The 27,521-nt window shown below is 50.5% G+C and overlaps 1 protein-coding gene across 1 annotated transcript in view; it reads left to right on the plus strand.

Annotated features, from left to right (window-relative positions):
- LOC142486159 (uncharacterized) overlaps window positions 1–27,521 on the plus strand; it is an 83,781-nt gene that overhangs the window by 38,635 nt on the left and 17,625 nt on the right. The window contains exons 17-26 of the mRNA XM_075584817.1: window positions 645–772; window positions 4,144–4,200; window positions 6,631–6,652; window positions 8,381–8,451; window positions 8,719–8,775; window positions 18,696–18,717; window positions 20,398–20,468; window positions 20,737–20,793; window positions 25,663–25,684; window positions 27,340–27,451. Coding sequence (XP_075440932.1) covers window positions 645–772; window positions 4,144–4,200; window positions 6,631–6,652; window positions 8,381–8,451; window positions 8,719–8,775; window positions 18,696–18,717; window positions 20,398–20,468; window positions 20,737–20,793; window positions 25,663–25,684; window positions 27,340–27,451 — 619 coding nt within the window. The remainder of the gene's footprint in view (window positions 1–644; window positions 773–4,143; window positions 4,201–6,630; window positions 6,653–8,380; window positions 8,452–8,718; window positions 8,776–18,695; window positions 18,718–20,397; window positions 20,469–20,736; window positions 20,794–25,662; window positions 25,685–27,339; window positions 27,452–27,521) is intronic.

A 27,521-nucleotide genomic window follows, 5' to 3' on the forward strand; every position in this document is an offset into this window, starting at 1 on the left:
GAAGATATCATGACAGTATCCTCCGCAAGGTAGTCACCAGATCCTTCTGTAATACAGCCCGTGGTTGTGGTTACGAAGCTGGCGTGCTCCGGTACCTCCACTGCAGTCGCGCTCTTCTCCGCCATGGGTTCACTTGGCTCCTTAGCTGGCTCTGTAGGCTGGGGTACAATAGACTTCAATAACCGCACACCGCAACATTCACAGTAGGACCACCATGTCAATGTCTCTCTAGAACAGCCGCACGTGGGGCTAAAACACTGTATGCCCATTTCTCCTTCCACCTCGACGGTCCTAAAGTCGAAGGGTCCTTGAGCCACGTTGGCTCCCTGAGCGTGGGCTTCTTGCAGGCAGGAGCATATGAAGAGAAGAGAATCTACTCCTGGCGCGCGCCAGGCCACATATACATTGGGGTGTACTCCCTTACAGTCTGTCTCATCATCATTATCAGAAAACCCATAGTCTATTTCATTTATGTCGGCCACAGTGCCCTCTTCCTCGGGCTGTCCTGTAGCCGCCAACGGCACGGGTTGCAGAGTCGGTATCCTGCAGCAGCCACACATGCGTCCCCAGGCCAATTTACAAAAGGAGCAGTCACCGTTGTTACAGAAACATTCCCGGCACCCATCCTCGTTTGCGTCTTCCAGCCGCCCTCTTATCAGGCACGTCAAAATCGCAAAGTTCATACTACCCGATGGACTCAACGATTCTATCATACACGGACACAACAAAAAGGATACGGCCCCGGCCTTCGTCGGCCAGAGTCCATATGACGGCGAGCAATTTTCTTTGCCCCCAGTACTTTCTTTGATGGAGACAGCAGTTACGGATGAAGGCTCACAGTGCTTGCTCCCTCTGGTGGAATCTGAAGGAGGGGCAGCACACACTTTCATGAAGTGACTCTGGCTCTGCGTGGAGTTATTCAGTTGGCGGGGGCGGGGCTTAGGGTTTCCCGCCAAACCCGGACAGTTTGCAACATTCTCACGCACGGGCGGGAAATCAGCACGTGGCTTCTTCATGGCGAACAAAAATAGCACAATTTAGAAAAAAATGTAACAGGGCACCCCAGGTCTCTCTCAGCAGCTCCTCCAAATGTAACGGGTATTCCACCCCACCCAATCTCATATATAGTGTGTGTGAGTAGAACATGTGGTGTTACCGGTGTGGTGCGTATACCTGTAGGCTCACAGGAGGTCTGAGCCTCCGCTAATGAGAGCCTGGGGTGAATCTTCTGGAACGTTTCTTGGTTCAGCGCCTCCACCTATGTAGGATTCTATGGAAATGTAGAATGACCCTAACATAGGAACCCACTCAGAAACCACATACACCAGTATTATGGATAACAGGTTTACTGAATGAACATAGAACATATCATCGCCTTTACATAACCTCATAACCTGTGTCCCTCTCACGAGGAGACACTACCCGTGACGTCTCGCAGGACGTTTCCCAACACTAGGTGATACCACCCAGTGTCCAGTGAAACCCCCACACCCAAGGTCCCGTACTCCTACGGAGATAGTCAATGGGTGACTGCGCAGTCACTAAAACCTCTAGGCCTGTTGGTGCACATGTGTTGGTATAATACCTGCCGAGCACTCCGGTGCTAGGGTCAGCAACAAGCTTCTCAAAGGATCAGTCGGGCGATGCCTCCTTCTGATCCTCTGCAACCGCACTCCTTTCACTTTTGCACCGCTCGAGCGGTCCCACTCCGGAACAGTCTCTGTGGACCCCAACGTGGGTCCAACTGCTTTCCGGGAACAACGATACTTCTGTGTCCCTACCTACATAAGGGGCACGTGCTGCACTATAGGCCGTCCCTATAATACAGCAACCTACGGTGGCTTGGGATACTCCTATGGGCCTAAGGGGTCAGGACCTGTCCCACTCCCCTAACTACCCACATCCCTAAGCCTCACTAACTCTAACAGCCAACGTGCTGCTAACCACGGTGCCTGCCTGTCAGACCTCACAGCAATGCCTGCTGTGACTCTGACAGTGCAGCACTCTAAACTAGGGCCGCGTCCCTCTCTAGGATCTCCCTAACCAATTACCCACTAGTAACTGACTTCTAACTACTGGAGTGACAGGGTCCCTTCCTCTAAGGCAGTCCCTGGCAACACTCCTATCTTAGGGTAACATCAGAGCTATCTTGGGCCAAGGGGGTGCTGGCTAGTACAGGGGATCCCTCTCTCCCATACCCTACCTCCTTCCCTTGTCTGCCTCCTTGCTCTGCTTCTTCCTGACTGACCCATAGCTCCAGCCCGCCAAATGTATCCATCTCCCTCCAGGGCGGTCCTACAACCATATTGGCTCCTCTCAGGCACCTGGTGCCTGTCTCGCTATGCCCTCTGGGAATTGTAGTCCCGGGGCACCTGTAATAACACTGGGGCCGCGTGCGCGCCTTCCCTGTGCTTACACTAACCCCTAATAGCCGCCGCAACATCCCTCTCACTGTCCCTACTCTCGCGCGACTCCTTCCTAACTCTGGCCTATCTTCTGCGCATGCGCGACTCTCTCGGGCCGCCGGGGACTCTCTGCGCATGCGCGAACCGACGCAACATGGCGGCGCCCTGTGCAAGAGCCGCCGGAGATCTCCTGCACTCCGGCGAGCTCCCTCCTCGGCCCCCACCCTCCTGAATGGCCGTCGGGTCTGCCGCTTGCCTCTGGCAGTACCCGACAGCGTCCGTGGCCACGGAGGCTCCCTGGGGGGTCGAGGAGGGAAAAAGGTGACCTGGCTACATATACATACATACATACAGACATACATACAGACATACATACATACATACATATACATTATATATTCTGTAAGGATCCCTAGAGATTCAATACACCGGCACAAAAGATAACCACAAAAAAGTTGTTTATTGGGCTTCAGAATGCACACATATACCCAACGTTTCGGTCTCCAGGGCATATGTGTGTATTTTGGACCACTTTATGTTATTATCTCTTGTGCTGTGCCGGTATATTGGATCTCTTGGGATCCTTACAGACTGCAAAAACACGTGCCTCTGCTCTGGCCTTATTTTCATTGTGTGCTACCATATTCTCTCTCTAAGATATATATTCATATATGTAATATATATCTATTTCTCCCCCATACATAGGAACCACAGATGCAATATATTTCATACTCTCACTGCCTTTCATGTGTGTAACAGAAACATTCCTACATTAAACTTGTTGAACCAGGGACCTAACAATCTACTGTGATTCAGAGCCAAAAACCGCGAGATACAATGAATGTATGCCAATGGCAGCATCCATTCACATATTCTGTATTGTGCAGGGGATTCAAAAGCAGCCAGTGTGATTATGGTGACTCACAGGGGGTCTCTCTTTCCTTGTAGCAAAAAATTTGTTCGACCAAAATGGCGCCCCAAATTACCAGCAATTTCTAGCTGGGGGTGAGTACTTAGCCCAACAGGATTGTAAATCTGAGGTGTTGTGTGAGGGTTGTACCTCTTCTGTTAATTCTCTCATAATTCAGTGATTTCTGACTTTCACCCCGGCTCTGTGTGAGCAACTGATGTGTGCAAGATGGCAATCCCAATATTTAAGAGGGTGGCCCCTAGCTCTGACAGAAGGCTGGGGAAAGTAGGACTGGCATCGGGCAGGAGGTATATGTTACTGGCAAGTGGTAAGCGAGAATGTGACTTGTGAGGCATTAGAGAAATGGCACTGATAGATATAAGTAGAGGTAGTAAAGTAGGAGTAGTTGCTGGGTTAGCTAACATGGGCACTGGAAGACTACAAGTATTTATAATACTCACTTTCATTGGTCTTGGGCTTCTTTTGTAGTTCGGAGGAGGAGGAGAAGGTGGAGGAGGAGGTGACGTTAACTGGGGGGGAAAAATGGATCTCCAAGAAAGGTGTTTTTCTTTAAGCTACATTAGCCCACTCTCTCCACTATTAATCTATGCGTATTGTTCTACTTAATCTAATGTAAAATATTTTCCTTCTTTCCCTTCCCCTAATGCGTTTCACAATTTATTCCCCACTCCTCCCCCTTATCTATCGCTTTCTTGCAATGTATTTCTCCGTCCCTTCCCCCTCATGCGGCTTTTCCCCCCTTTATGTCTCTCTTTTCATCCTAGCACGTCTTTATCCCCCCTAACATCTTTCTCTTTCCTCCGCCAGCATCTCCTTCTGTCCCCTCTGCTAAGGGCAAAGCGGATGCCGTGTCGAAGTGCAGAGGTAGGTAGTAATACACCGATGTGGGCCTGGGATGCAGGAGTAGTCAGGTCCAGTTCCGCGGTCGAGACAGGCGGCAGGAAGGGGTAATCAGGTCCAGTTCTGGGGTCGAGTCAGGCGGCAGGCAGGGGTAGTCAGGTACAAGCAGAAGTTCAAACACAGGCAGGCAATCACAGAAACAAAGGCAGCACTCAAGGGGGAACAGAGTACTTTGCACAAGAAAATACAGAGAGCAACTGCCTGCTATTTAAAGACCACAAGCAGCTGCTGGCGATAAAGGACCAGAGAGAGGCTGACTTCCTGTCAGCATCCATCTTAGGTGTGGCAATATATGACCTGGTCTGTCTTGGTATCCAGACAGATCCCTTATACCTCTTCCCCCTAATAACTTTCATCTCTCTCCTCTAGCAGTTATTTCTATCAGCTCTTCCCCCATTATGTCTCTCTCCTCTCCCCCAGCATTTCTTTCTTTCTGCTCTCCCCCAGCATGTCTGTCTTTCTCCTCTATCCCAGCATGTCTTTCTCTCTCCTCGCATGTCTTTCTTTCTCTTCTCTCCTAGCATGTCTTTCTCTCTCCTCTCCCACACCAGCATGACTTTCTCTCTCCTCTCCCACACCAGCATGTCTTTCTCTCTCCTCTCCCACACGAGCATGTATTTCTTTCTCATCTCCCCCAGAATGTCTCTCACCTCCCCCCCAGCATGTCCTTCTCTCCCCCAGCATGTCCTTCTCTCCCCCAGCATGTCCTTCTCTCCCCCAGCATGCCTTTCTCTCCCCCCCCATGTCCTTCTCTCCCAGCATGACCTTCTTTCCCCCAGCATGTCCTTCTCTCCCCCAGCATGACTTTCTCTCCCCCAGCATGTCCTTCTCTCCCCCAGCATGTCTTTCTCTCCCCCAGCATGTCTTTCTCTCTACCCCAGCATGTCCTCTCCCCCAGCATGTCTTTCTCTCCCCTAGCATGTCCTTCTCTCCCCCAGCATGTCCTTCTCTCCCCCAGCATGTCCTTCTCTCCCCCAGCATGTCCTTTTCTCCCCCAGCATGTCCTTCTCTCCCCCAGCATGTCCTTCTCTCTCCAGCATGTCCTTCTCTCCCCCAGCATATCTTTCTCTCCCCCAGCATGTCCTTCTCTCCCCAGCATGTCCTTCTCTCCCCCAGCATGTCCTTCTCTCTCCCAGCATGTCCTTCTCTCCCCAGCATGTCCTTCTCTCCCCAGCATGCCCTTCTCTCCCCCAGCATGTCCTTCTCTCCCCCAGCATGTCCTTCTCTCCCCAGCATGTCCTTCTCTCCCCCAGCATGTCCTTCTCTCCCTCAGAATGTCCTTCTCTCCCCCAGCATGTCCTTCTCTCCCCCAGCATGTCCTTCTCTCCCCCAGCATGTCCTTCTCTCCACAGCATTTCCTTCTCTCTCCCCCAGCATGTCCTTCTCTCCCCAACATGTCTTTCTCTCCCCCCCAGTATGTCTTTCTCTCCCCCCCAGTATGTCCTTCTCTCCCCCAGCATGTCCTTCTCTCCCCAGCATTTCCTTCTCTCCCCCACTTCTCTCCCCAGCATGTCCTTCTCTCCCCAGCATTTCCTTCTCTCTCACACTTCTCTCCCCAGCATGTCCTTCTCTCCCCCAGCACGTCTTTCTCTCTCCTCTCCCCAGCATGTTTTTCTCTCTCCTCTCCCCAGCATGTTTTTCTCTCTCCCCTGCATGTCTTTCTCTCCTCTCCCCAGCATGTTTTTCTCTCTCCCCAGTATGTCTCTCTCCTCTCCCCAGCACGTCTTTCTCTCTCCTCTCCACTATGTCTTTATTTTATTATTTACTTTATATCATTATTTCTATCTGATCCTCCTTATGTTTTTATCTTATTCATTTCCCCTCATGTATATTTTTTGTCCCTCCCAAAGCCTCTTTCCCCCGCCCCCATATTTCTTCTCTCTCACATGCTTTCTTTCTATTTCACAACCCCTCATACCTTTCTTTACCCTCTTATGTATTTCTCTCCTACTTTATTTTCCCTTTGGGTTTTTTCTCTTCCTTTGTAGATCTCTTCACCTTTCATGTCTGTTTCTCCCCCTGGTCTGTCCCCTCCCTCTCACCTCTCTCCTGAGGCCCCACCCTGTGACCCAGGCAGTTGCTTTCTGTCTTTGCTTGTGCAAAGTACTCTGTTCCTGCTTGAGATCTGCCTTTGTTCCTATGATTGCCTGTCTAGGATTGTACTTCTGCTTGGACCTGACTACCGCCACCCAAACCACTGTCTGAGGCCTCCCCCACTCAGTGCCCATCAGTGAGGAAGGGATTGCCTCTTGTGTCTGTGTCCTGTAGCTCAATGACTTGCAGAAAGGGGTCCAGGACAGCAGTACTGTCTGTCCCCCCCTTGGCGGTGGCTGGGCACCTGCAGATATTTGCTAAGGAAATGACTTCTAAAACATGTTTTGTTTTTCTTTTCAGCTACGGATGACAAATATTACAGGTAATTTAAATACAGCATGCATTTTATTATCTGCAGTTAGTACAGTCGCAATGATGCATTGCAATAGAAGAATGGATTTTTTTAGCTGCACCGTAGACGCAGAACTTGATAAAAACCCACCATATAATCCCGGTGTCAGTCAGCTCCTTGTGACGTGGGGTATGTCCCTTTATCTCCCTGTGCCTCAGGCACCAAACACCTCTACGGGGCAGGGACTCGGGGCTGCAAAAATGTATATGCACAAGGCTGCTGCATTCACTGTCAGCGCTGTGCAAGAAAAACGTTTATCCTGTAACTCCTCCCTACGTCTTCTTATTGCGCCTCCCTAAGTAACAGACTCGGGTACATTGGGAACAATTGCAGCAAAGATATTGGCGCTAGGAGATGCAGCGGCTGTGTTCCAACTTTGTGTGTGTGTATATTTATTTATATATATATATATACTTAGTTAAGTTATGGTGGGTAAAAAAAGTGACAAAAACCCTCCACAGCAAAGCATATAGCAAATGGAAATATTCCTTTACACTCATTTGCATGTATATGTGCAGACCTGTCTAAGACATGCAAATGAGCAAACAGGAATATTTCCATTTGCTATACATACATACAGACATACATACATACATACATACATACATACATACATTATATATTCTGTAAGGATCCCTAGAGATTCAATACACCGGCACAAAAGATAACCACAAAAAGTTGTTTATTGGGCTTCAGAATGCATACATATACCCAACGTTTCGGTCTCCAGGGCATATGTGTGTATTTTGGACCACTTTATGTTATTATCTCTTGTGCTGTGCCGGTATATTGGATCTCTTGGGATCCTTACAGACTGCAAATACACGTGCCTCTGCTGAGGCCTTATTTTCATTGTGTGCAACCATATTCTCTCTCTAAGATATATATATATATATATATATATATATATATATATATATATATATATATATATATATATATATATATATATATATATATATATATATATATATAATATATATCTATTTCACCCCCATATATAGGAACCACAGATGCAATATATTTCATACTCTCACTGCCTTTCATGTGTGTAACAGAAACATTCCTACATTAAACTTGTTGAACCAGGGACCTAACAATCTACTGTGATTTAGAGCCAAACACAGCGAGATTCAATGAATGTATGCCAATGGCAGCATCCATTCACATATTCTGTATTGTGCAGGGGATTCAAAAGCAGCCAGTGTGATTATGGTGACTCACAGGGGGTCTCTCTTTCCTTGTAGCAAAAAATTTGTTCGACCAATATGGCGCCCCAAATTACCACCTATTTCTAGCTGGGGGTGAGTACTTAGCCCAACAGGATTGTAAATCTGAGGTGTTGTGTGAGGGTTGTACCTCTTCTGTTAATTCTCTCATAATTCAGTGATTTCTGACTTTCAACCCGGCTCTGTGTGAGCAACTGATGTGTGCAAGACAGCAATCCCAATATTTAAGAGGGTGGCCCCTAGCTCTGACAGAAGGCTGGGGAAAGTAGGACTGACATCGGGCAGGAGGTATATGTTACTGGCAAGTGGTAAGCGAGAATGTGACTTGTGAGGCATTAGAGAAATGGCACTGATAGATATAAGTAGAGGTAGTAAAGTAGGAGTAGTTGCTGGGTTAGCTAACATGGGCACTGGAAGACTACAAGTATTTATAATACTCACTGTCATTGGTCTTGGGCTTCTTTTGTAGTTCGGAGGAGGAGGAGAAGGTGGAGGAGGAGGTGACGTTAACTGGGGGGGGAAAATGGATCTCCAAGAAAGGTGTTTTACTTTAAGCTACAGTAGCCCACTCTCTCCACTATTAATCTATGCGTATTGTTCTACTTAATCTAATGTAAAATATTTTCCTTCTTTCCCTTCCCCTAATGCGTTTCACAATTTATTCCCCACCCCTCCCCCTTATCTATCCCTTTCTTGCAATGTATTTCTCCGTCCCTTCCCCCTCATACGGCTTTTCCCCCCTTTATGTCTCTCTTTTCATCCTAGCATGTCTTTATCCCCCTAACATCTTTCTCTTTCCTCCGCCAGCATCTCCTTCTGTCCCCTCTGCTAAGGGCAAAGCGGATGCCGTGTCGAAGTGCAGAGGTAGGTAGTAATACACTGATGTGGGCCTGGGATGCAGGAGTAGTCAGGTCCAGTTCCGCGGTCGAGACAGGCGGCAGGAAGGGGTAATCAGGTCCAGTTCTGGGGTCGAGTCAGGCGGCAGGCAGGGGTAGTCAGGTACAAGCAGAAGTTCAAACACAGGCAGGCAATCACAGAAACAAAGGCAGCGCTCAAGGGGGAACAGAGTACTTTGCACAAGAAAATACAGAGAGCAACTGCCTGCTATTTAAAGACCACAAGCAGCTGCTGGCGATAAAGGGCCAGAGAGAGGCTGACTTCCTGTCAGCATCCATCTTAGGTGTGGCAATATATGACCTGGTCCGTCTGCCATCTTGGTATCCAGACAGATCCCTTATACCTCTTCCCCGTAATAACTTTCATCTCTCTCCTCTAGCAGTTATTTCTATCAGCTCTTCCCCCATTATGTCTCTCTCCTCTCCCCCAGCATTTCTTTCTTTCTGCTCTCCCCCAGCATGTCTGTCTTTCTCCTCTATCCCAGCATGTCTTTTTCTCTCTTCTCTCTTAGCATGACTTTCTCTCTCCTCTCCCACACCAGCATGACTTTCTCTCTCCTCTCCCACACCAGCATGTCCTTCTCTCCCCCAAGCATGTCCTTCTCTCCCCCAGCATTTCCTTCTCTCCCCGAGCATGTCCTTCTCTCTCCAGCATGTCCTTCTCCCCCCAGCATGTCTTTCTCTCCCCAGCATGTCCTTCTCTCCCCCAGAATGTCTTTCTCTCCCCCAGCATGTCTTTCTCTCCCCCAGCATGTCTTTCTCTCCCCCAGCATGTCCTTCTCTCCCCCATCATGTCCTTCTCTCCCCCATCATGTCCTTCTCTCCCCCAGCATGTCTTTCTCTCTCCCAGCATGTCCTTCTCTCTCCCAGCATGTCCTTCTCTCCCCAGCATGTCCTTCTCTCCCCAGCATGTCCTTCTCTCCCCCAGCATGTCCTTCTCTCTCCAGCATCTCCCCCAGCATGTCCTTCTCTCCCCCATCATGTCCTTCTCTCCCCCAGCATGTCTTTCTCTCTCCCAGCATGTCCTTCTCTCTCCCAGCCTGTCCTTCTCTCCCCAGCATGTCCTTCTTTCCCCCAGCATGTCCTTCTCTCCCCAGCATGTCCTTCTCTCCCCAGCATGTCCTTCTCTCCCCAGCATGTCCTTCTCTACCCCAGCATGTCCTTCTCTACCCCAGCATGTCCTTCTCTACCCCAGCATGTCTTTCTCTCCCCAAGCATGTCCTTCTCTACCCCAGCATGTCTTTCTCTCCCCCAGCATGTCTTTCTCCCTCCCCCAGCATGTCCTTCTCCCTCCCCCAGCATGTCCTTCTCTCCCCCAGCATGTCCTTCTCTCCCCCAGCATGTCCTTCTCTCCCCCAGCATGTCCTTCTCTCCCCCAGCATGTCCTTCTCTCCCCCAGCATGTCCTTCTCTCCCCCAGCATGTCCTTCTCTCCCCCAGCATGTCCTTCTCTCCCCCAGCATGTCCTTCTCTCCCCCAGCATGTCCTTCTCTCCCCCAGCATGTCCTTCTCTCCCCCAGCATGTCCTTCTCTCTCCTCCAGCATGTCCTTCTCTCCCCCAGCATGTCCTTCTCTCCTCCAGCATGTCCTTCTCTCCCCCAGCATGTCTTTCTCTCCCCCAGCATCTCCTTCTCTCCCCCAGCATGTCCTTCTCTCCCCCAGCATGTCCTTCTCTCCCCCAGCATGTCCTTCTCTCCCCCAGCATGTCCTTCTCTCCCCCAGCATGTCCTTCTCTCCCCCAGCATGTCCTTCTCTACCCCAGCATGTCTTTCTCTCTCCCCCAGTATGTCCTTCTCTCTCCCCCAGTATGTCCTACTCTCTCCCCCAGTATGTCCTTCTCTCCCCCAGCATGTCCTTCTCTCTCCCCCAGTATGTCCTTCTCTCTCCCCCAGTATGTCCTACTCTCTCCCCCAGTATGTCCTTCTCTCCCCCAGCATGTCCTTCTCTCTCCCCCAGCATGTCCTTCTCTCTCCCCCAGCATGTCCTTCTCTCTCCCCCAGCATGTCCTTCTCTCTCCCCCAGCATGTCTTTCTCTCTCCCCCAGCATGTCCTTCTCTCTCCCCCAGCATGTCCTTCTCTCCCCAGCATGTCCTTCTCTCCCCCAGCATGTCCTTTCCTCCCCAGTATGTCCTTCTCTCCCCCAGTTGTCCTTCTCTCCCCCAGTTGTCCTTCTCTCCCCCAGCGTGTTCTTCTCTCCCCCAGCGTGTTCTTCTCTCCCCCAGCATGTCCTTCTCTCCCTCAGAATGTCCTTCTCTCCCCCAGCATGTCCTTCTCTCCACAGCATTTCCTTCTCTCTCCCCCAGCATGTCCTTCTCTCCCCAACATGTCTTTCTCTCCCCCCCAGTATGTCTTTCTCTCCCCCCCAGTATGTCCTTCTCTCCCCCAGCATGTCCTTCTCTCCCCAGCATTTCCTTCTCTCCCCCACTTCTCTCCCCAGCATGTCCTTCTCTCCCCAGCATTTCCTTCTCTCTCACACTTCTCTCCCCAGCATGTCCTTCTCTCCCCCAGCACGTCTTTCTCTCTCCTCTCCCCAGCATGTTTTTCTCTCTCCTCTCCCCAGCATGTTTTTCTCTCTCCCCTGCATGTCTTTCTCTCCTCTCCCCAGCATGTTTTTCTCTCTCCCCAGTATGTCTCTCTCCTCTCCCCAGCACGTCTTTCTCTCTCCTCTCCACTATGTCTTTATTTTATTATATACTTTATATCATTATTTCTATCTGATCCTCCTTATGTTTTTATCTTATTCATTTCCCCTCATGTATATTTTTTGTCCCTCCCAAAGCCTCTTTCCCCCGCCCCCATATTTCTTCTCTCTCACATTCTTTCTTTCTATTTCACAACCCCTCATACCTTTCTTTTCCATCTTATGTATTTCTCTCCTACTTTATTTTCCCTTTGGGGTTTTTCTCTTCCTTTGTAGAAAGGACCAGAGAGAGGCTGACTTCCTGTCAGCATCCATCTTAGGTGTGGCAATATATGACCTAGTCCGTCTGCCATCTTGGTATCCAGACAGATCCCTTATACCTCTTCCCCGTAATAACTTTCATCTCTCTCCTCTAGCAGTTATTTCTATCAGCTCTTCCCCCATTATGTCTCTCTCCTCTCCCCCAGCATTTCTTTCTTTCTGCTCTCCCCCAGCATGTCTGTCTTTCTCCTCTATCCCAGCATGTCTTTCTCTCTCTTCTCTCCTAGCATGTCTTTCTCTCTCCTCTCCCACACCAGCATGACTTTCTCTCTCCTCTCCCACACCAGCATGTCCTTCTCTCCCCCAGCACGTCCTTTTCTCTCCAGCATGTCCTCTCCCCAGCATGTCCTTCTCTCCCCCAGCATGTCTATCTCTCCCCAGCATGTCTTTCTCTCCCCAGCATGTCCTTCTCTACCCCAGCATGTCTTTCTCTCCCCCAGCATGTCTTTCTCTCCCCCAGCATGTCTTTCTCTCCCCCAGCATGTCTTTCTCTCCCCCAGCATGTCTTTCTCTCCCCCAGCATGTCTTTCTCTCCCCCAGCATGTCCTTCTCTCCCCCAGCATGTCCTTCTCTCCCCCAGCATGTCCTTCTCTCTCCCAGCATGTCATTCTCTCCCCAGCATGTCCTTCTCTCCCCCAGCATGTCCTTCTCTCCCCAGCATCTCCCCCAGCATGTCCTTCTCTCCCCCAGCATGTCCTTCTCTCACCGAGCATCTCCTTCTCTCCCCAGCATGTCCTTCTCTCCCCCAGCATGTCCTTCTCTCCCCCAGCATGTCCTTCTCTCCCCAGCATGTCCTTCTCTCCCCAGCATGTCCTTCTCTCCCCCAGCATGTCCTTCTCTCCCCCAGCATGTCCTTCTCTCACCCAGCATGTCTTTCTCTCCCCAGCATGTCCTTCTCTAACCCAGCATGTCTTTCTCTCCCCCAGCATGTCTTTCTCTCCCCCAGCATGTCTTTCTCTCCCCCAGCATGTCTTTCTCTCACCCAGCATGTCTTTCTCTCCCCCAGCATGTCTTTCTCTCCCCCAGCATGTCTTTCTCTCCCCCAGCATGTCCTTCTCTCCCCCAGCATGTCCTTCTCTCCCCCAGCATGTCCTTCTCTCCCCCAGCATGTCCTTCTCTCTCCCAGCATGTCATTCTCTCCCCAGCATGTCCTTCTCTCCCCCAGCATGTCCTTCTCTCCCCAGCATCTCCCCCAGCATGTCCTTCTCTCCCCCAGCATGTCCTTCTCTCACCCAGCATCTCCTTCTCTCCCCAGCATGTCCTTCTCTCCCCCAGCATGTCCTTCTCTACCCCAGCATGTCTTTCTCTCACCCAGCATGTCCTTCTCTCCCCCAGCATGTCTTTCTCTCTCCCCCAGCATGTCCTTCTCTCCCCCAGCATGTCTTCTCCCCAACATGTCCTTCTCTCCCCCAGCATGCCTTTCTCTCCCCCAGCATGTCTTTCTCTCTACCCCAGCATGTCTTTCTCTCTACCCCAGCATGTCCTCTCCCCCAGCATGTCCTTCTCTCCCCTAGCATGTCCTTCTCTCCCCTAGCATGTCCTTCTCTCCCCCAGCATGTCCTTTTCTCCCCCAGCATGTCATTTTCTCCCCCAGCATGTCCTTCTCTCTTCAGCATGTCCTTCTCTCCCCCAGCATTTCTTCCTCTCCCCCAGCATGTCCTTCTCTCTTCAGCATGTCCTTCTCTCCCCAGCATGTCCTTCTCTCCCCAGCATGTCCTTCTCTCCCCAGCATGTCCTTCTCTCCCCAGCATGTCCTTCTCTCCCCAGCATGTCCTTCTCTCCCCAGCATGTCCTTCTCTCCCCAGCATGTCCTTCTCTCCCCAGCATGTCCTTCTCTCCCCAGCATGTCCTTCTCTCCCCCAGCATGTCCTTCTCTCCCCCAGCATGTCCTTTCCTCCCCAGCATGTCCTTCTCTCCCCAGCATCTCCCCCAGCATGTCCTTCTCTCCCCCAGCATGTCCTTCTCTCACCCAGCATCTCCTTCTCTCCCCAGCATGTCCTTCTCTCCCCAGCATGTCCTTCTCTCCCCAGCATGTCCTTCTCTCCCCCAGCATGTCCTTCTCTCCCCCAGCATGTCCTTCTCTACCCCAGCATGTCTTTCTCTCACCCAGCATGTCCTTCTCTCCCCCAGCATGTCTTTCTCTCTCCCCCAGCATGTCCTTCTCTCCCCCAGCATGTCTTCTCCCCAGCATGTCCTTCTCTCACCCAGCATCTCCTTCTCTCCCCAGCATGTCCTTCTCTCCCCCAGCATGTCCTTCTCTCCTCAGCATGTCCTTCTCTCCCCAGCATGTCCTTCTCTCCCCCAGCATGTCCTTCTCTCCCCCAGCATGTCCTTCTCTCCCCCAGCATGTCTTTCTCTCCCCAGCATGTCCTTCTCTACCCCAGCATGTCTTTCTCTCACCCAGCATGTCTTTCTCTCCCCCAGCATGTCTTTCTCTCCCCCAGCATGTCTTTCTCTCCCCCAGCATGTCCTTCTCTCCCCCAGCATGTCCTTCTCTCCCCCAGCATGTCCTTCTCTCTCCCAGCATGTCATTCTCTCCCCAGCATGTCCTTCTCTCCCCCAGCATGTCCTTCTCTCCCCAGCATCTCCCCCAGCATTTCCTTCTCTCCCCCAGCATGTCCTTCTCTCACCCAGCATCTCCTTCTCTCCCCAGCATGTCCTTCTCTCCCCAGCATGTCCTTCCCTCCCCAGCATGTCCTTCTCTCCCCCAGCATGTCCTTCTCTCCCCCAGCATGTCCTTCTCTACCCCAGCATGTCTTTCTCTCACCCAGCATGTCCTTCTCTCCCCCAGCATGTCTTTCTCTCTCCCCCAGCATGTCCTTCTCTCCCCCAGCATGTCTTCTCCCCCAGCATGTCCTTCTCTCCCCCAGCATGCCTTTCTCTCCCCCAGCATGTCATTCTCTCCCCAGCATGACCTTCTCTCCCCCAGCATGTCTTTCTCTCTACCCCAGCATGTCTTTCTCTCTACCCCAGCATGTCCTCTCCCCCAGCATGTCCTTCTCTCCCCTAGCATGTCCTTCTCTCCCCCAGCATGTCCTTTTCTCCCCCAGCATGTCATTTTCTCCCCCAGCATGTCCTTTTCTCTTCAGCATGTCCTTCTCTCCCCAGCATGTCCTTCTCTCCCCAGCATCTCCCCCAGCATTTCCTTCTCTCCCCCAGCATGTCCTTCTCTCACCCAGCATCTCCTTCTCTCCCCAGCATGTCCTTCTCTCCCCCAGCATGTCCTTCTCTCCCCCAGCATGTCCTTCTCTACCCCAGCATGTCTTTCTCTCACCCAGCATGTCCTTCTCTCCCCCAGCATGTCTTTCTCTCTCCCCCAGCATGTCCTTCTCTCCCCCAGCATGTCTTCTCCCCCAGCATGTCCTTCTCTCCCCCAGCATGCCTTTCTCTCCCCCAGCATGTCATTCTCTCCCCAGCATGACCTTCTCTCCCCCAGCATGTCTTTCTCTCTACCCCAGCATGTCTTTCTCTCTACCCCAGCATGTCCTCTCCCCCAGCATGTCCTTCTCTCCCCTAGCATGTCCTTCTCTCCCCCAGCATGTCCTTTTCTCCCCCAGCATGTCCTTCTCTCTTCAGCATGTCCTTCTCTCCCCAGCATGTCCTTCTCTCCCCCAGCATTTCTTCCTCTCCCCCAGCATGTCCTTCTCTCTTCAGCATGTCCTTCTCTCCCCAGCATGTCCTTCTCTCCCCAGCATGTCCTTCTCTCCCCAGCATGTCCTTCTCTCCCCAGCATGTCCTTCTCTCCCCAGCATGTCCTTCTCTCCCCAGCATGTCCTTCTCTCCCCAGCATGTCCTTCTCTCCCCAGCATGTCCTTCTCTCCCCCAGCATGTCCTTTCCTCCCCAGCATGTCCTTCTCTCCCCAGCATCTCCCCCAGCATGTCCTTCTCTCCCCCAGCATGTCCTTCTCTCACCCAGCATCTCCTTCTCTCCCCAGCATGTCCTTCTCTCCCCAGCATGTCCTTCTCTCCCCAGCATGTCCTTCTCTCCCCCAGCATGTCCTTCTCTCCCCCAGCATGTCCTTCTCTACCCCAGCATGTCTTTCTCTCACCCAGCATGTCCTTCTCTCCCCCAGCATGTCTTTCTCTCTCCCCCAGCATGTCCTTCTCTCCCCCAGCATGTCTTCTCCCCCAGCATGTCCTTCTCTCCCCCAGCATGTCCTTCTCTCCCCCAGCATCTCCTTCTCTCCCCAGCATGACCTTCTCTACCCCAGCATGTCTTTCTCTCTACCCCAGCATGTCTTTCTCTCTACCCCAGCATGTCCTCTCCCCCAGCATGTCCTTCTCTCCCCTAGCATGTCCTTCTCTCCCCCAGCATGTCCTTTTCTCCCCCAGCATGTCATTTTCTCCCCCAGCATGTCATTTTCTCCCCCAGCATGTCCTTCTCTCTTCAGCATGTCCTTCTCTCCCCAGCATTTCTTCCTCTCCCCCAGCATGTCCTTCTCTCTTCAGCATGTCCTTCTCTCCCCAGCATGTCCTTCTCTCCCCAGCATGTCCTTCTCTCCCCAGCATGTCCTTCTCTCCCCAGCATGTCCTTCTCTCCCCAGCATGTCCTTCTCTCCCCAGCATGTCCTTCTCTCCCCAGCATGTCCTTCTCTCCCCAGCATGTCCTTCTCTCCCCAGCATGTCCTTCTCTCCCCCAGCATGTCCTTCTCTCCCCCAGCATGTCCTTTCCTCCCCAGCATGTCCTTCTCTCCCCAGCATCTCCCCCAGCATGTCCTTCTCTCCCCCAGCATGTCCTTCTCTCACCCAGCATCTCCTTCTCTCCCCAGCATCTCCTTCTCTCCCCAGCATGTCCTTCTCTCCCCAGCATGTCCTTCTCTCCCCAGCATGTCCTTCTCTCCCCCAGCATGTCCTTCTCTCCCCCAGCATGTCCTTCTCTACCCCAGCATGTCTTTTTCTCACCCAGCATGTCCTTCTCTCCCCCAGCATGTCTTTCTCTCTCCCCCAGCATGTCCTTCTCTCCCCCAGCATGTCTTCTCCCCCAGCATGTCCTTCTCTCCCCCAGCATGTCCTTCTCTCACCCAGCATCTCCTTCTCTCCCCAGCATGTCCTTCTCTCCCCAGCATGTCCTTCTCTCCCCCAGCATGTCCTTCTCTCCCCCAGCATGTCCTTCTCTACCCCAGCATGTCTTTCTCTCACCCAGCATGTCCTTCTCTCCCCCAGCATGTCTTTCTCTCCCCCAGCATGTCATTCTCTCCCCAGCATGACCTTCTCTCCCCCAGCATGTCCTTCTCTCCCCCAGCATGCCTTTCTCTCCCCCAGCATGTCATTCTCTCCCCAGCATGACCTTCTCTCCCCCAGCATGTCTTTCTCTCTACCCCAGCATGTCTTTCTCTCTACCCCAGCATGTCCTCTCCCCCAGCATGTCCTTCTCTCCCCTAGCATGTCCTTCTCTCCCCCAGCATGTCCTTTTCTCCCCCAGCATGTCATTTTCTCCCCCAGCATGTCCTTCTCTCTTCAGCATGTCCTTCTCTCCCCAGCATGTCCTTCTCTCCCCAGCATGTCCTTCTCTCCCCCAGCATTTCTTCCTCTCCCCCAGCATGTCCTTCTCTCTTCAGCATGTCCTTCTCTCTTCAGCATGTCCTTCTCTCCCCAGCATGTCCTTCTCTCCCCAGCATGTCCTTCTCTCCCCAGCATGTCCTTCTCTCCCCAGCATGTCCTTCTCTCCCCAGCATGTCCTTCTCTCCCCAGCATGTCCTTCTCTCCCCAGCATGTCCTTCTCTCCCCCAGCATGTCCTTCTCTCCCCCAGCATGTCCTTTCCTCCCCAGCATGTCCTTCTGTCCCCCAGCATGTCCTTGTCCTTCTGTCCCCCAGCATGTCCTTCTCTCCCCAGCATGTCCTTCTCTCCCCAGCGTGTCCTTCTCTCCCCCAGCGTGTTCTTCTCTCCCCCAGCGTGTTCTTCTCTCCCCCAGCGTGTTCTTCTCTCCCCCAGCGTGTTCTTCTCTCCCCCAGCGTGTTCTTCTCTCCCCCAGCGTGTCCTTCTCTCCCCCAGCGTGTCCTTCTCTCCCCCAGCGTGTCCTTCTCTCCCCAGCATGTCCTTCTCTCCCCAACATGTCTTTCTCTCCCCCCCAGCATTTCCTTCTCTCCCCCACTTCTCTCCCCCAGAATGTCTTTCTCTCTCCTCTCCCCAGCACGTCTTTCTCTCTCCTCTCCCCAGCATGTTTTTCTCTCTCCTCAGCACGTTTTTCTCTCTCCTCTCCCCACCATGTTTTTCTCTCTCCCCTGCATGTCTTTCTCTCTCCTCTCCCCAGCACGTCTTTCTCTCTCCTCTCCACTATGTCTTTATTTTATTATATACTTTATATCATTATTTCTATCTGATCCTCCTTATGTTTTTATCTTATTCATTTCCCCTCATGTATATTTTTTGTTCCTCCCAAAGCCTCTTTCCCCCGCCCCCATATTTCTTCTCTCTCACATGCTTTCTTTCTATTTCACAACCCCTCATACCTTTCTTTACCCTCTTATGTATTTCTCTCCTACTTTATTTTCCCTTTGGGTTTTTTCTCTTCCTTTGTAGATCTCTTCACCTTTCATGTCTGTTTCTCCCCCTGGTCTGTCCCCTCCCTCCCACCTCTCTCCTGAGGCCCCACCCTGTGACCCAGGCAGTTGCTTTCTGTCTTTGCTTGTGCAAAGTACTCTGTTCCTGCTTGAGCTCTGCCTTTGTTCCTATGATTGCCTGTCTAGGATTGTACTTCTGCTTGGACCTGACTACCGCCACCCAGACCACTGTCTGAGGCCTCCCCCACTCAGTGCCCATCAGTGAGGAAGGGATTGCCTCTTGTGTCTGTGTCCTGTAGCTCAATGACTTGCAGAAAGGGGTCCAGGACAGCAGTACTGTCTGTCCCCCCCTTGGCGGTGGCTGGGCACCTGCAGATATTTGCTAAGGAAATGACTTCTAAAACATGTTTTGTTTTTCTTTTCAGCTACGGATGACAAATATTACAGGTAATTTAAATACAGCATGCATTTTATTATCTGCAGTTTGTACAGTCGCAATGATGCATTGCAATAGAAGAATGGATTTTTTTAGCTGCACCGTAGACGCAGAACGTGATAAAAACCCACCATATAATCCCGGTGTCAGTCAGCTCCTTGTGACGTGGGGTATGTCCCTTTATCTCCCTGTGCCTCAGGCACCAAACACCTCTACGGGGCAGGGACTCGGGGCTGCAAAAATGTATATGCACAAGGCTGCTGCATTCACTGTCAGCGCTGTGCAAGAAAAACGTTTATCCTGTAACTCCTCCCTACGTCTTCTTATTGCGCCTCCCTAAGTAACAGACTCGGGTACATTGGGAACAATTGCAGCAAAGATATTGGCGCTAGGAGATGCAGCGGCTGTGTTCCAACTTTGTGTGTGTGTATATTTATTTATATATATATATATATATACTTAGTTAAGTTATGGTGGGTAAAAAAAGTGACAAAAACCCTCCACAGCAAAGCATATAGCAAATGGAAATATTCCTTTACACTCATTTGCATGTATATGTGCAGACCTGTCTAAGACATGCAAATGAGCAAACAGGAATATTTCCATTTGCTATACATACATACAGACATACATACATACATACATACATACATTATATATTCTGTAAGGATCCCTAGAGATTCAATACACCGGCACAAAAGATAACCACAAAAAGTTGTTTATTGGGCTTCAGAATGCACACATATACCCAACGTTTCGGTCTCCAGGGCATATGTGTGTATTTTGGACCACTTTATGTTATTATCTCTTGTGCTGTGCCGGTATATTGGATCTCTTGGGATCCTTACAGACTGCAAATACACGTGCCTCTGCTGAGGCCTTATTTTCATTGTGTGCAACCATATTCTCTCTCTAAGATATATATTCATATATATATATATATATATATATATATATATATATATATAATATATATCTATTTCACCCCCATATATAGGAACCACAGATGCAATATATTTCATACTCTCACTGCCTTTCATGTGTGTAACAGAAACATTCCTACATTAAACTTGTTGAACCAGGGACCTAACAATCTACTGTGATTCAGAGCCTAACACAGCGAGATACAATGAATGTATGCCAATGGCAGCATCCATTCACATATTCTGTATTGTGCAGGGGATTCAAAAGCAGCCAGTGTGATTATGGTGACTCACAGGGGGTCTCTCTTTCCTTGCAGCAAAAAATTTGTTCGACCAAAATGGCGCCCCAAATTACCAGCAATTTCTAGCTGGGGGTGAGTACTTAGCCCAACAGGATTGTAAATCTGAGGTGTTGTGTGAGGGTTGTACCTCTTCTGTTAATTCTCTCATAATTCAGTGATTTCTGACTTTCAACCCGGCTCTGTGTGAGCAACTGATGTGTGCAAGATGGCAATCCCAATATTTAAGAGGGTGGCCCCTAGCTCTGACAGAAGGCTGGGGAAAGTAGGACTGACATCGGGCAGGAGGTATATGTTACTGGCAAGTGGTAAGCGAGAATGTGACTTGTGAGGCATTAGAGAAATGGCACTGATAGATATAAGTAGAGGTAGTAAAGTAGGAGTAGTTGCTGGGAAAGCTAACATGGGCACTGGAAGACTACAAGTATTTATAATACTCACTGTCATTGGTCTTGGGCTTCTTTTGTAGTTCGGAGGAGGAGGAGAAGGTGGAGGAGGAGGTGACGTTAACTGGGGGGGAAAAATGGATCTCCAAGAAAGGTGTTTTTCTTTAAGCTACATTAGCCCACTCTCTCCTATATTAATCTATGCGTATTGTTCTACTTAATCTAATGTAAAATATTTTCCTTCTTTCCCTTCCCTTAATGCGTTTCACAATTTATTCCCCACCCCTTCCCCTTATCTATCCCTTTCTTGCAATGTATTTCTCCGTCCCTTCCCCCTCATACGGCTTTTCCCCCCTTTATGTCTCTCTTTTCATCCTAGCATGTCTTTATCCCCCTAACATCTTTCTCTTTCCTCCCGCCAGCATCTCCTTCTGTCCCCTCTGCTAAGGGCAAAGTGGATGCCGTGTCGAAGTGCAGAGGTAGGTAGTAATACACTGATGTGGGCCTGGGATGCAGGAGTAGTCAGGTCCAGTTCCGCGGTCGAGACAGGCGGCAGGAAGGGGTAATCAGGTCCAGTTCTGGGGTCGAGTCAGGCGGCAGGCAGGGGTAGTCAGGTACAAGCAGAAGTTCAAACACAGGCAGGCAATCACAGAAACAAAGGCAGCGCTCAAGGGGGAACAGAGTACTTTGCACAAGAAAATACAGAGAGCAACTGCCTGCTATTTAAAGACCACAAGCAGCTGCTGGCGATAAAGGGCCAGAGAGAGGCTGACTTCCTGTCAGCATCCATCTTAGGTGTGGCAATATATGACCTGGTCCGTCTGCCATCTTGGTATCCAGACAGATCCCTTATACCTCTTCCCCGTAATAACTTTCATCTCTCTCCTCCAGCAGTTATTTCTATCAGCTCTTCCCCCATTATGTCTCTCTCCTCTCCCCCAGCATTTCTTTCTTTCTGCTCTCCCCCAGCATGTCTGTCTTTCTCCTCTATCCCAGCATGTCTTTCTCTCTCTTCTCTCTTAGCATGACTTTCTCTCTCCTCTCCCACACCAGCATGACTTTCTCTCTCCTCTCCCACACCAGCATGTCCTTCTCTCCCCCAGCATGTCCTTCTCTCCCCCAGCATTTCCTTCTCTCCCCCAGCATTTCCTTCTCTCCCCCAGCATTTCCTTCTCTCCCCCAGCATTTCCTTCTCTCCCCCAGCATTTCCTTCTCTCCCCGAGCATGTCCTTCTCTCTCCAGCATGTCCTTCTCTCCCCCAGCATGTCTTTCTCTCCCCCAGCATGTCTTTCTCTCCCCCAGCATGTCCTTCTCTCTCCCAGCATGTCCTTCTCTCTCCCAGCATGTCCTTCTCTCTCCCAGCATGTCCTTCTCTCCCCAGCATGTCCTTCTCTCCCCAGCATGTCCTTCTCTCCCCCAGCATGTCCTTCTCTCTCCAGCATCTCCCCCAGCATGTCCTTCTCTCCCCCAGCATGTCCTTCTCTCTCCCAGCCTGTCCTTCTCTCCCCCATCATGTCCTTCTCTCTCCCAGCCTGTCCTTCTCTCCCCAGCATGTCCTTCTCTCCCCCAGCATGTCCTTCTCTCCCCAGCATGTCCTTCTCTCCCCAGCATGTCCTTCTCTCCCCAGCATGTCCTTCTCTCCCCCAGCATGTCCTTCTCTACCCCAGCATGTCCTTCTCTACCCCAGCATGTCCTTCTCTACCCCAGCATGTCCTTCTCTACCTCAGCATGTCTTTCTCTCCCCCAGCATGTCCTTCTCTACCCCAGCATGTCTTTCTCTCCCCCAGCATGTCTTTCTCTCTCCCCCAGCATGTCTTTCTCCCTCCCCCAGCATGTCCTTCTCTCCCCCAGCATGTCCTTCTCTCCCCCAGCATGTCCTTCTCTCCCCCAGCATGTCCTTCTCTCCCCCAGCATGTCCTTCTCTCCCCCAGCATGTCCTTCTCTCCCCCAGCATGTCCTTCTCTCCCCCAGCATGTCCTTCTCTCCCCCAGCATGTCCTTCTCTCTCCTCCAGCATGTCCTTCTCTCCCCCAGCATGTCCTTCTCTCCCCCAGCATGTCCTTCTCTCCCCCAGCATGTCCTTCTCTCTCCTCCAGCATGTCCTTCTCTCCCCCAGCATGTCCTTCTCTCCCCCAGCATGTCCTTCTCTCCCCCAGCATGTCCTTCTCTCCCCCAGCATGTCCTTCTCTCCCCCAGCATGTCCTTCTCTCCCCCAGCATGTCTTTCTCTCCCCCAGCATGTCCTTCTCTACCCCAGCATGTCTTTCTCTCCCCCAGCATGTCCTTCTCTTCCCAGCATCTCCCCCAGCATGTCTTTCTCTCTCCCCCAGCATGTCCTTCTCTCTCCCCCAGCATGTCCTTCTCTTCCCAGCATCTCCCCCAGCATGTCCTTCTCTACCCCAGCATGTCTTTCTCTCCCCCAGCATGTCCTTCTCTACCCCAGCATGTCTTTCTCTCCCCCAGCATGTCCTTCTCTTCCCAGCATCTCCCCCAGCATGTCTTTCTCTCTCCCCCAGCATGTCCTTCTCGCTCCCCCAGCATGTCCTTCTCTCCCCCAGCATGTCCTTCTCTCCCCCAGCATGTCCTTCTCTCTCCCAGCATGTCCTTCTCTACCCCAGCATGTCTTTCTCTCCCCCAGCATGTCCTTCTCTACCCCAGCATGTCTTTCTCTCCCCCAGCATGTCCTTCTCTTCCCAGCATCTCCCCCAGCATGTCTTTCTCTCTCCCCCAGCATGTCCTTCTCTCTCCCCCAGCATGTCCTTCTCTTCCCAGCATCTCCCCCAGCATGTCCTTCTCTACCCCAGCATGTCTTTCTCTCCCCCAGCATGTCCTTCTCTACCCCAGCATGTCTTTCTCTCCCCCAGCATGTCCTTCTCTTCCCAGCATCTCCCCCAGCATGTCTTTCTCTCTCCCCCAGCATGTCTTTCTCCCCCAGCATGTCCTTCTCTTCCCAGCATCTCCCCCAGCATGTCCTTCTCTCCCCCAGAATGTCTTTCTCTCTCCCCCAGCATGTCTTTCTCTCTCCCCCAGCGTGTCCTTCTCTCCCCCAGCATGTCCTTCTCTCCCCCAGCATGGCCTTCTCTCCCCAGCGTGTCCTTCTCTCCCCCAGCATATCCTTCTCTCCCCCAGCATATCCTTCTCTCCCCAGCATTTCCTTTTCTCTCCCCCAGCATGTCCTTCTTTCCCCAACATGTCTTTCTCTCCCCCCCAGTATGTCTTTCTCTCCCCCCCAGTATGTCCTTCTCTCCCCCAGCATGTCCTTCTCTCCCCAGCATGTCCTTCTCTCCCCCAGCATGTCCTTCTCTCCCCAGCGTGTCCTTCTCTCCCCCAGCATATCCTTCTCTCCCCCAGCATATCCTTCTCTCCCCAGCATTTCCTTTTCTCTCCCCCAGCATGTCCTTCTTTCCCCAACATGTCTTTCTCTCCCCCCCAGTATGTCTTTCTCTCCCCCCCAGTATGTCCTTTTCTCCCCCAGCATGTCCTTCTCTCCCCAGCATGTCCTTCTCTCCCCAGCATGTCCTTCTCTCCCCAGCATGTCCTTCTCTCCCCAGCATGTCCTTCTCTCCCCCAGCATGTCTTTCTCTCCCCCCCCAGTATGTCTTTCTCTCCCCAGCATTTCCTTCTCTCCCCCACTTCTCTCCCCAGCATGTCTTTCTCTCCCCCAGAATGTCTTTCTCTCTCTTCTCCCCCAGCTCGTCTTTCCCTCCCCCAGCACGTCTTTCTCTCCCCCGCATGTCTTTCTCTCTCCTCTCCCCCAGCACGTCTTTCTCTCTCCTCTCCAGAACAGATAGAGTGATGCTGCACACCTCAAAAATAGAAAAAACATACAATTACCGGTGCTCCAGTGTTTGCACGAAAGCCTGCAATCAGTCCAAGACAGATAAATGAAGGAACAAAGGGCACTGTGGATTTGAACAAAATAAACTCATTTATTGAGCCAACACGACGTTTCGACCTAAATGGTCTTTTTCATGCCATTGTCACTTGAAAAAGACCATTTAGGTCGAAACGTCGTGTTGGCTCAATAAATGAGTTTATTTTGTTCAAATCCGCAGTGCCCTTTGTTCCTTCATTTATCTTTCTCTCTCCTCTCCCCAGCATGTCTCTCTCCTCTCCCCAGCACGTCTTTCTCTCTCCTCTCCACTATGTCTTTATTTTATTATATACTTTATATCATTATTTCTTTCTGATCCTCCTTATGTTTTTATCTTATTCATTTCCCCTCATGTATATTTTTTGTCCCTCCCAAAGTGTCATGGAACAGAAATACCCCTGTCTGCCTTTTCTGTTCAGCCCCCCTCTCCCTTGGCAGTTCTGCTTGCTAGCTGTACGTGGATTTACTTTCCTTGCAGTTTACTCCTAGTGCAGATGGAATGGATACATTAAGTAGCCTTTTTCCTTCCAAGCTGTCGCACCCCTGGTTGCTCTGGCAACATCTCCAGTCCTCCATTTAATGGACTTTCCCATTTTCTCCCCTGTATTTTTGCTGACAGTAGTGCAGTCTCACTCCATTTTAGTGTGACCCTTGCCCCTCACTTCCTTTTCCACCATTACCTCTGGATGAGTGAGCACTGCTGTAAACTCCTGTATGGTAGGATTATCTTTTCAACTGCCTTTAACTACCAAGCACCCACAAAGAGACATTATCCCAACACCTACATCTCTACACAAGTTCCTGTTTTTCACCTGCTTTCCACAAATAAAGTAAAGAAAAGAAACAGACTTGTTGTGCTTGGAAAAGAGGGCCGAGTTGACACTATCTGGGCTAAATCATCTCACATATGACCCTGGCTTTCAGAATACAAAGCCCTTTCCCCCGCCCCCATATCTCTTTTCTCACACATGCTTTCTTTCTATTTCACAACCCCTCATACCTTTCTTTTCCCTCTTATGTATTTCTCTCCTACTTTATTTTCCCTTTGGGTTTTTTCTCTTCCTTTGTAGATCTCTTCACCTTTTCATGTCTGTTTCTCCCCCTGGTCTGTCCCTTCCCTCTCACCTCTCTCCTGAGGCCCCACCCTGTGACCCAGGCAGTTGCTTTCTGTCTTTGCTTGTGCAAAGTACTCTGTTCCTGCTTGAGCTCTGCCTTTGTTCCTGTGATTGCCTGTCTAGGATTGAACTTCTGCTTGGACCTGACTACCGCCGTCCAGACCACTGTCTGAGGCCTCCCCCACTCAGTGCCCATCAGAGAGGAAGGGATTGCCTCTTGTGTCTGTGTCCTGTAGCTCAATGACTTGCAGAAAGGGGTCCAGGACAGCAGTACTGGCTCTCCCCCCTTGGCGGTGGCTGGGCACCTGCAGATATTTGCTAAGGATATGACTTCTAAAACATGTTTTGTTTTTCTTTTCAGCTACGGATGACAAATACTACAGGTAATTTAAATACAGCATGCATTTTATTATCGGCAGTTTGTACAGTCGCAATGATGCATTGCAATAGAAGAATGGATTTTTTTAGCTGCACCGTAGACGCAGAACTTGATAAAAACCCACCATATAATCCCGGTGTCAGTCAGCTCCTTGTGACGTGGGGTATGTCCCTTTATCTCCCTGTGCCTCAGGCACCAAACACCTCTATGGGGCAGGGACTCGGGGCTGCAAAAATGTATATGCACAAGGCTGCTGCTTTCACTGTCAGCGCTGTGCAAGAAAAACGTTTATCCTGTAACTCCTCCCTACGTCTTCTTATTGCGCCTCCCTAAGTAACAGACTCAGGTACATTGGGAACAATTGCAGCAAAGATATTGGCGCTAGGAGATGCAGCGGCTGTGTTCCAACTTTGTGTGTGTGTGTATATTTATTTATATATATATACTTAGTTAGGTTATGGTGGGTAAAAAAAGTGACAAAAACCCTCCACAGCAAAGCATATAGCAAATGGAAATATTCCTTTATACTCATTTGCATGTATATGTGCAGACCTGTCTAAGACATGCAAATGAGCATACAGGAATATTTCCATTTGCTATACATACATACATACAGACATACATACATACATACATACATACATACATTATATATTCTGTAAGGATCCCTAGAGATTCAATACACCGGCACAAAAGATAACCACAAAAAAGTTGTTTATTGGGCTTCAGAATGCACACATATACCCAACGTTTCGGTCTCCAGGGCATATGTGTGTATTTTGGACCACTTTATGTTATTATCTCTTTTGCTGTGCCGGTATATTGGATCTCTTGGGATCCTTACAGACTGCAAATACACGTGCCTCTGCTGAGGCCTTATTTTCATTGTGTGCTACCATATGCTCTCTCTAAGATATATATTCATATATATATATAATATATATCTATTTTTCCCCCATACATAGGAACCACAGATGCAATATATTTCATACTCTCACTGCCTTTCATGTGTGTAACAGAAACATTCCTACATTAAACTTGTTGAACCAGGGACCTAACAATCTACTGTGATTCAGAGCCAAACACAGCGAGATACAATGAATGTATGCCAATGGCAGCATCCATTCACATATTCTGTATTGTGCAGGGGCTTCAAAAGCAGCCAGTGTGATTATGGTGAGTCACAGGGGGTCTCTCTTTCCTTGTAGCAAAAAATTTGTTCGACCAAAATGGCGCCCCAAATTACCACCTATTTCTAGCTGGGGGTGAGTACTTAGCCCAACAGGATTGTAAATCTGAGGTGTTGTGTGAGGGTTGTACCTCTTCTGTTAATTCTATCATAATTCAGTGATTTCTGACTTTCACCCCGGTTCTGTGTGAGCAACTGATGTGTGCAAGACAGCAATCCCAATATTTAAGAGGGTGGCCCCTAGCTCTGACAGAAGGCTGGGGAAAGTAGGACTGGCATCGGGCAGGAGGTATATGTTACTGGCAAGTGGTAAGCGAGAATGTGACTTGTGAGGCATTAGAGAAATGGTACTGATAGATATAAGTAGAGGTAGTAAAGTAGGAGTAGTTGCTGGGTTAGCTAACATGGGCACTGGAAGACTACAAGTATTTATAATACTCACTGTCATTGGTCTTGGGCTTCTTTTGTAGTTCGGGGGAGGAGGAGGTGACGACCAATGAGGTGGAAGAGGAGTCGTCGTCCACGGATGAGGAAGTGCAGAAGAAGGTGGTGAAGGAGGAGGTGACGGAGCAGGGGGAGGAGGTGACGGAGCAGGGGGAGGAGGTGACGGAGCAGGGGGAGGAGGTGACGGAGCAGGGAGAGGAAGTTAAAC

This window comes from Ascaphus truei, unplaced genomic scaffold (genome assembly GCF_040206685.1).
Source record: "Ascaphus truei isolate aAscTru1 unplaced genomic scaffold, aAscTru1.hap1 HAP1_SCAFFOLD_759, whole genome shotgun sequence".
NCBI lineage: Eukaryota > Metazoa > Chordata > Amphibia > Anura > Ascaphidae > Ascaphus > Ascaphus truei.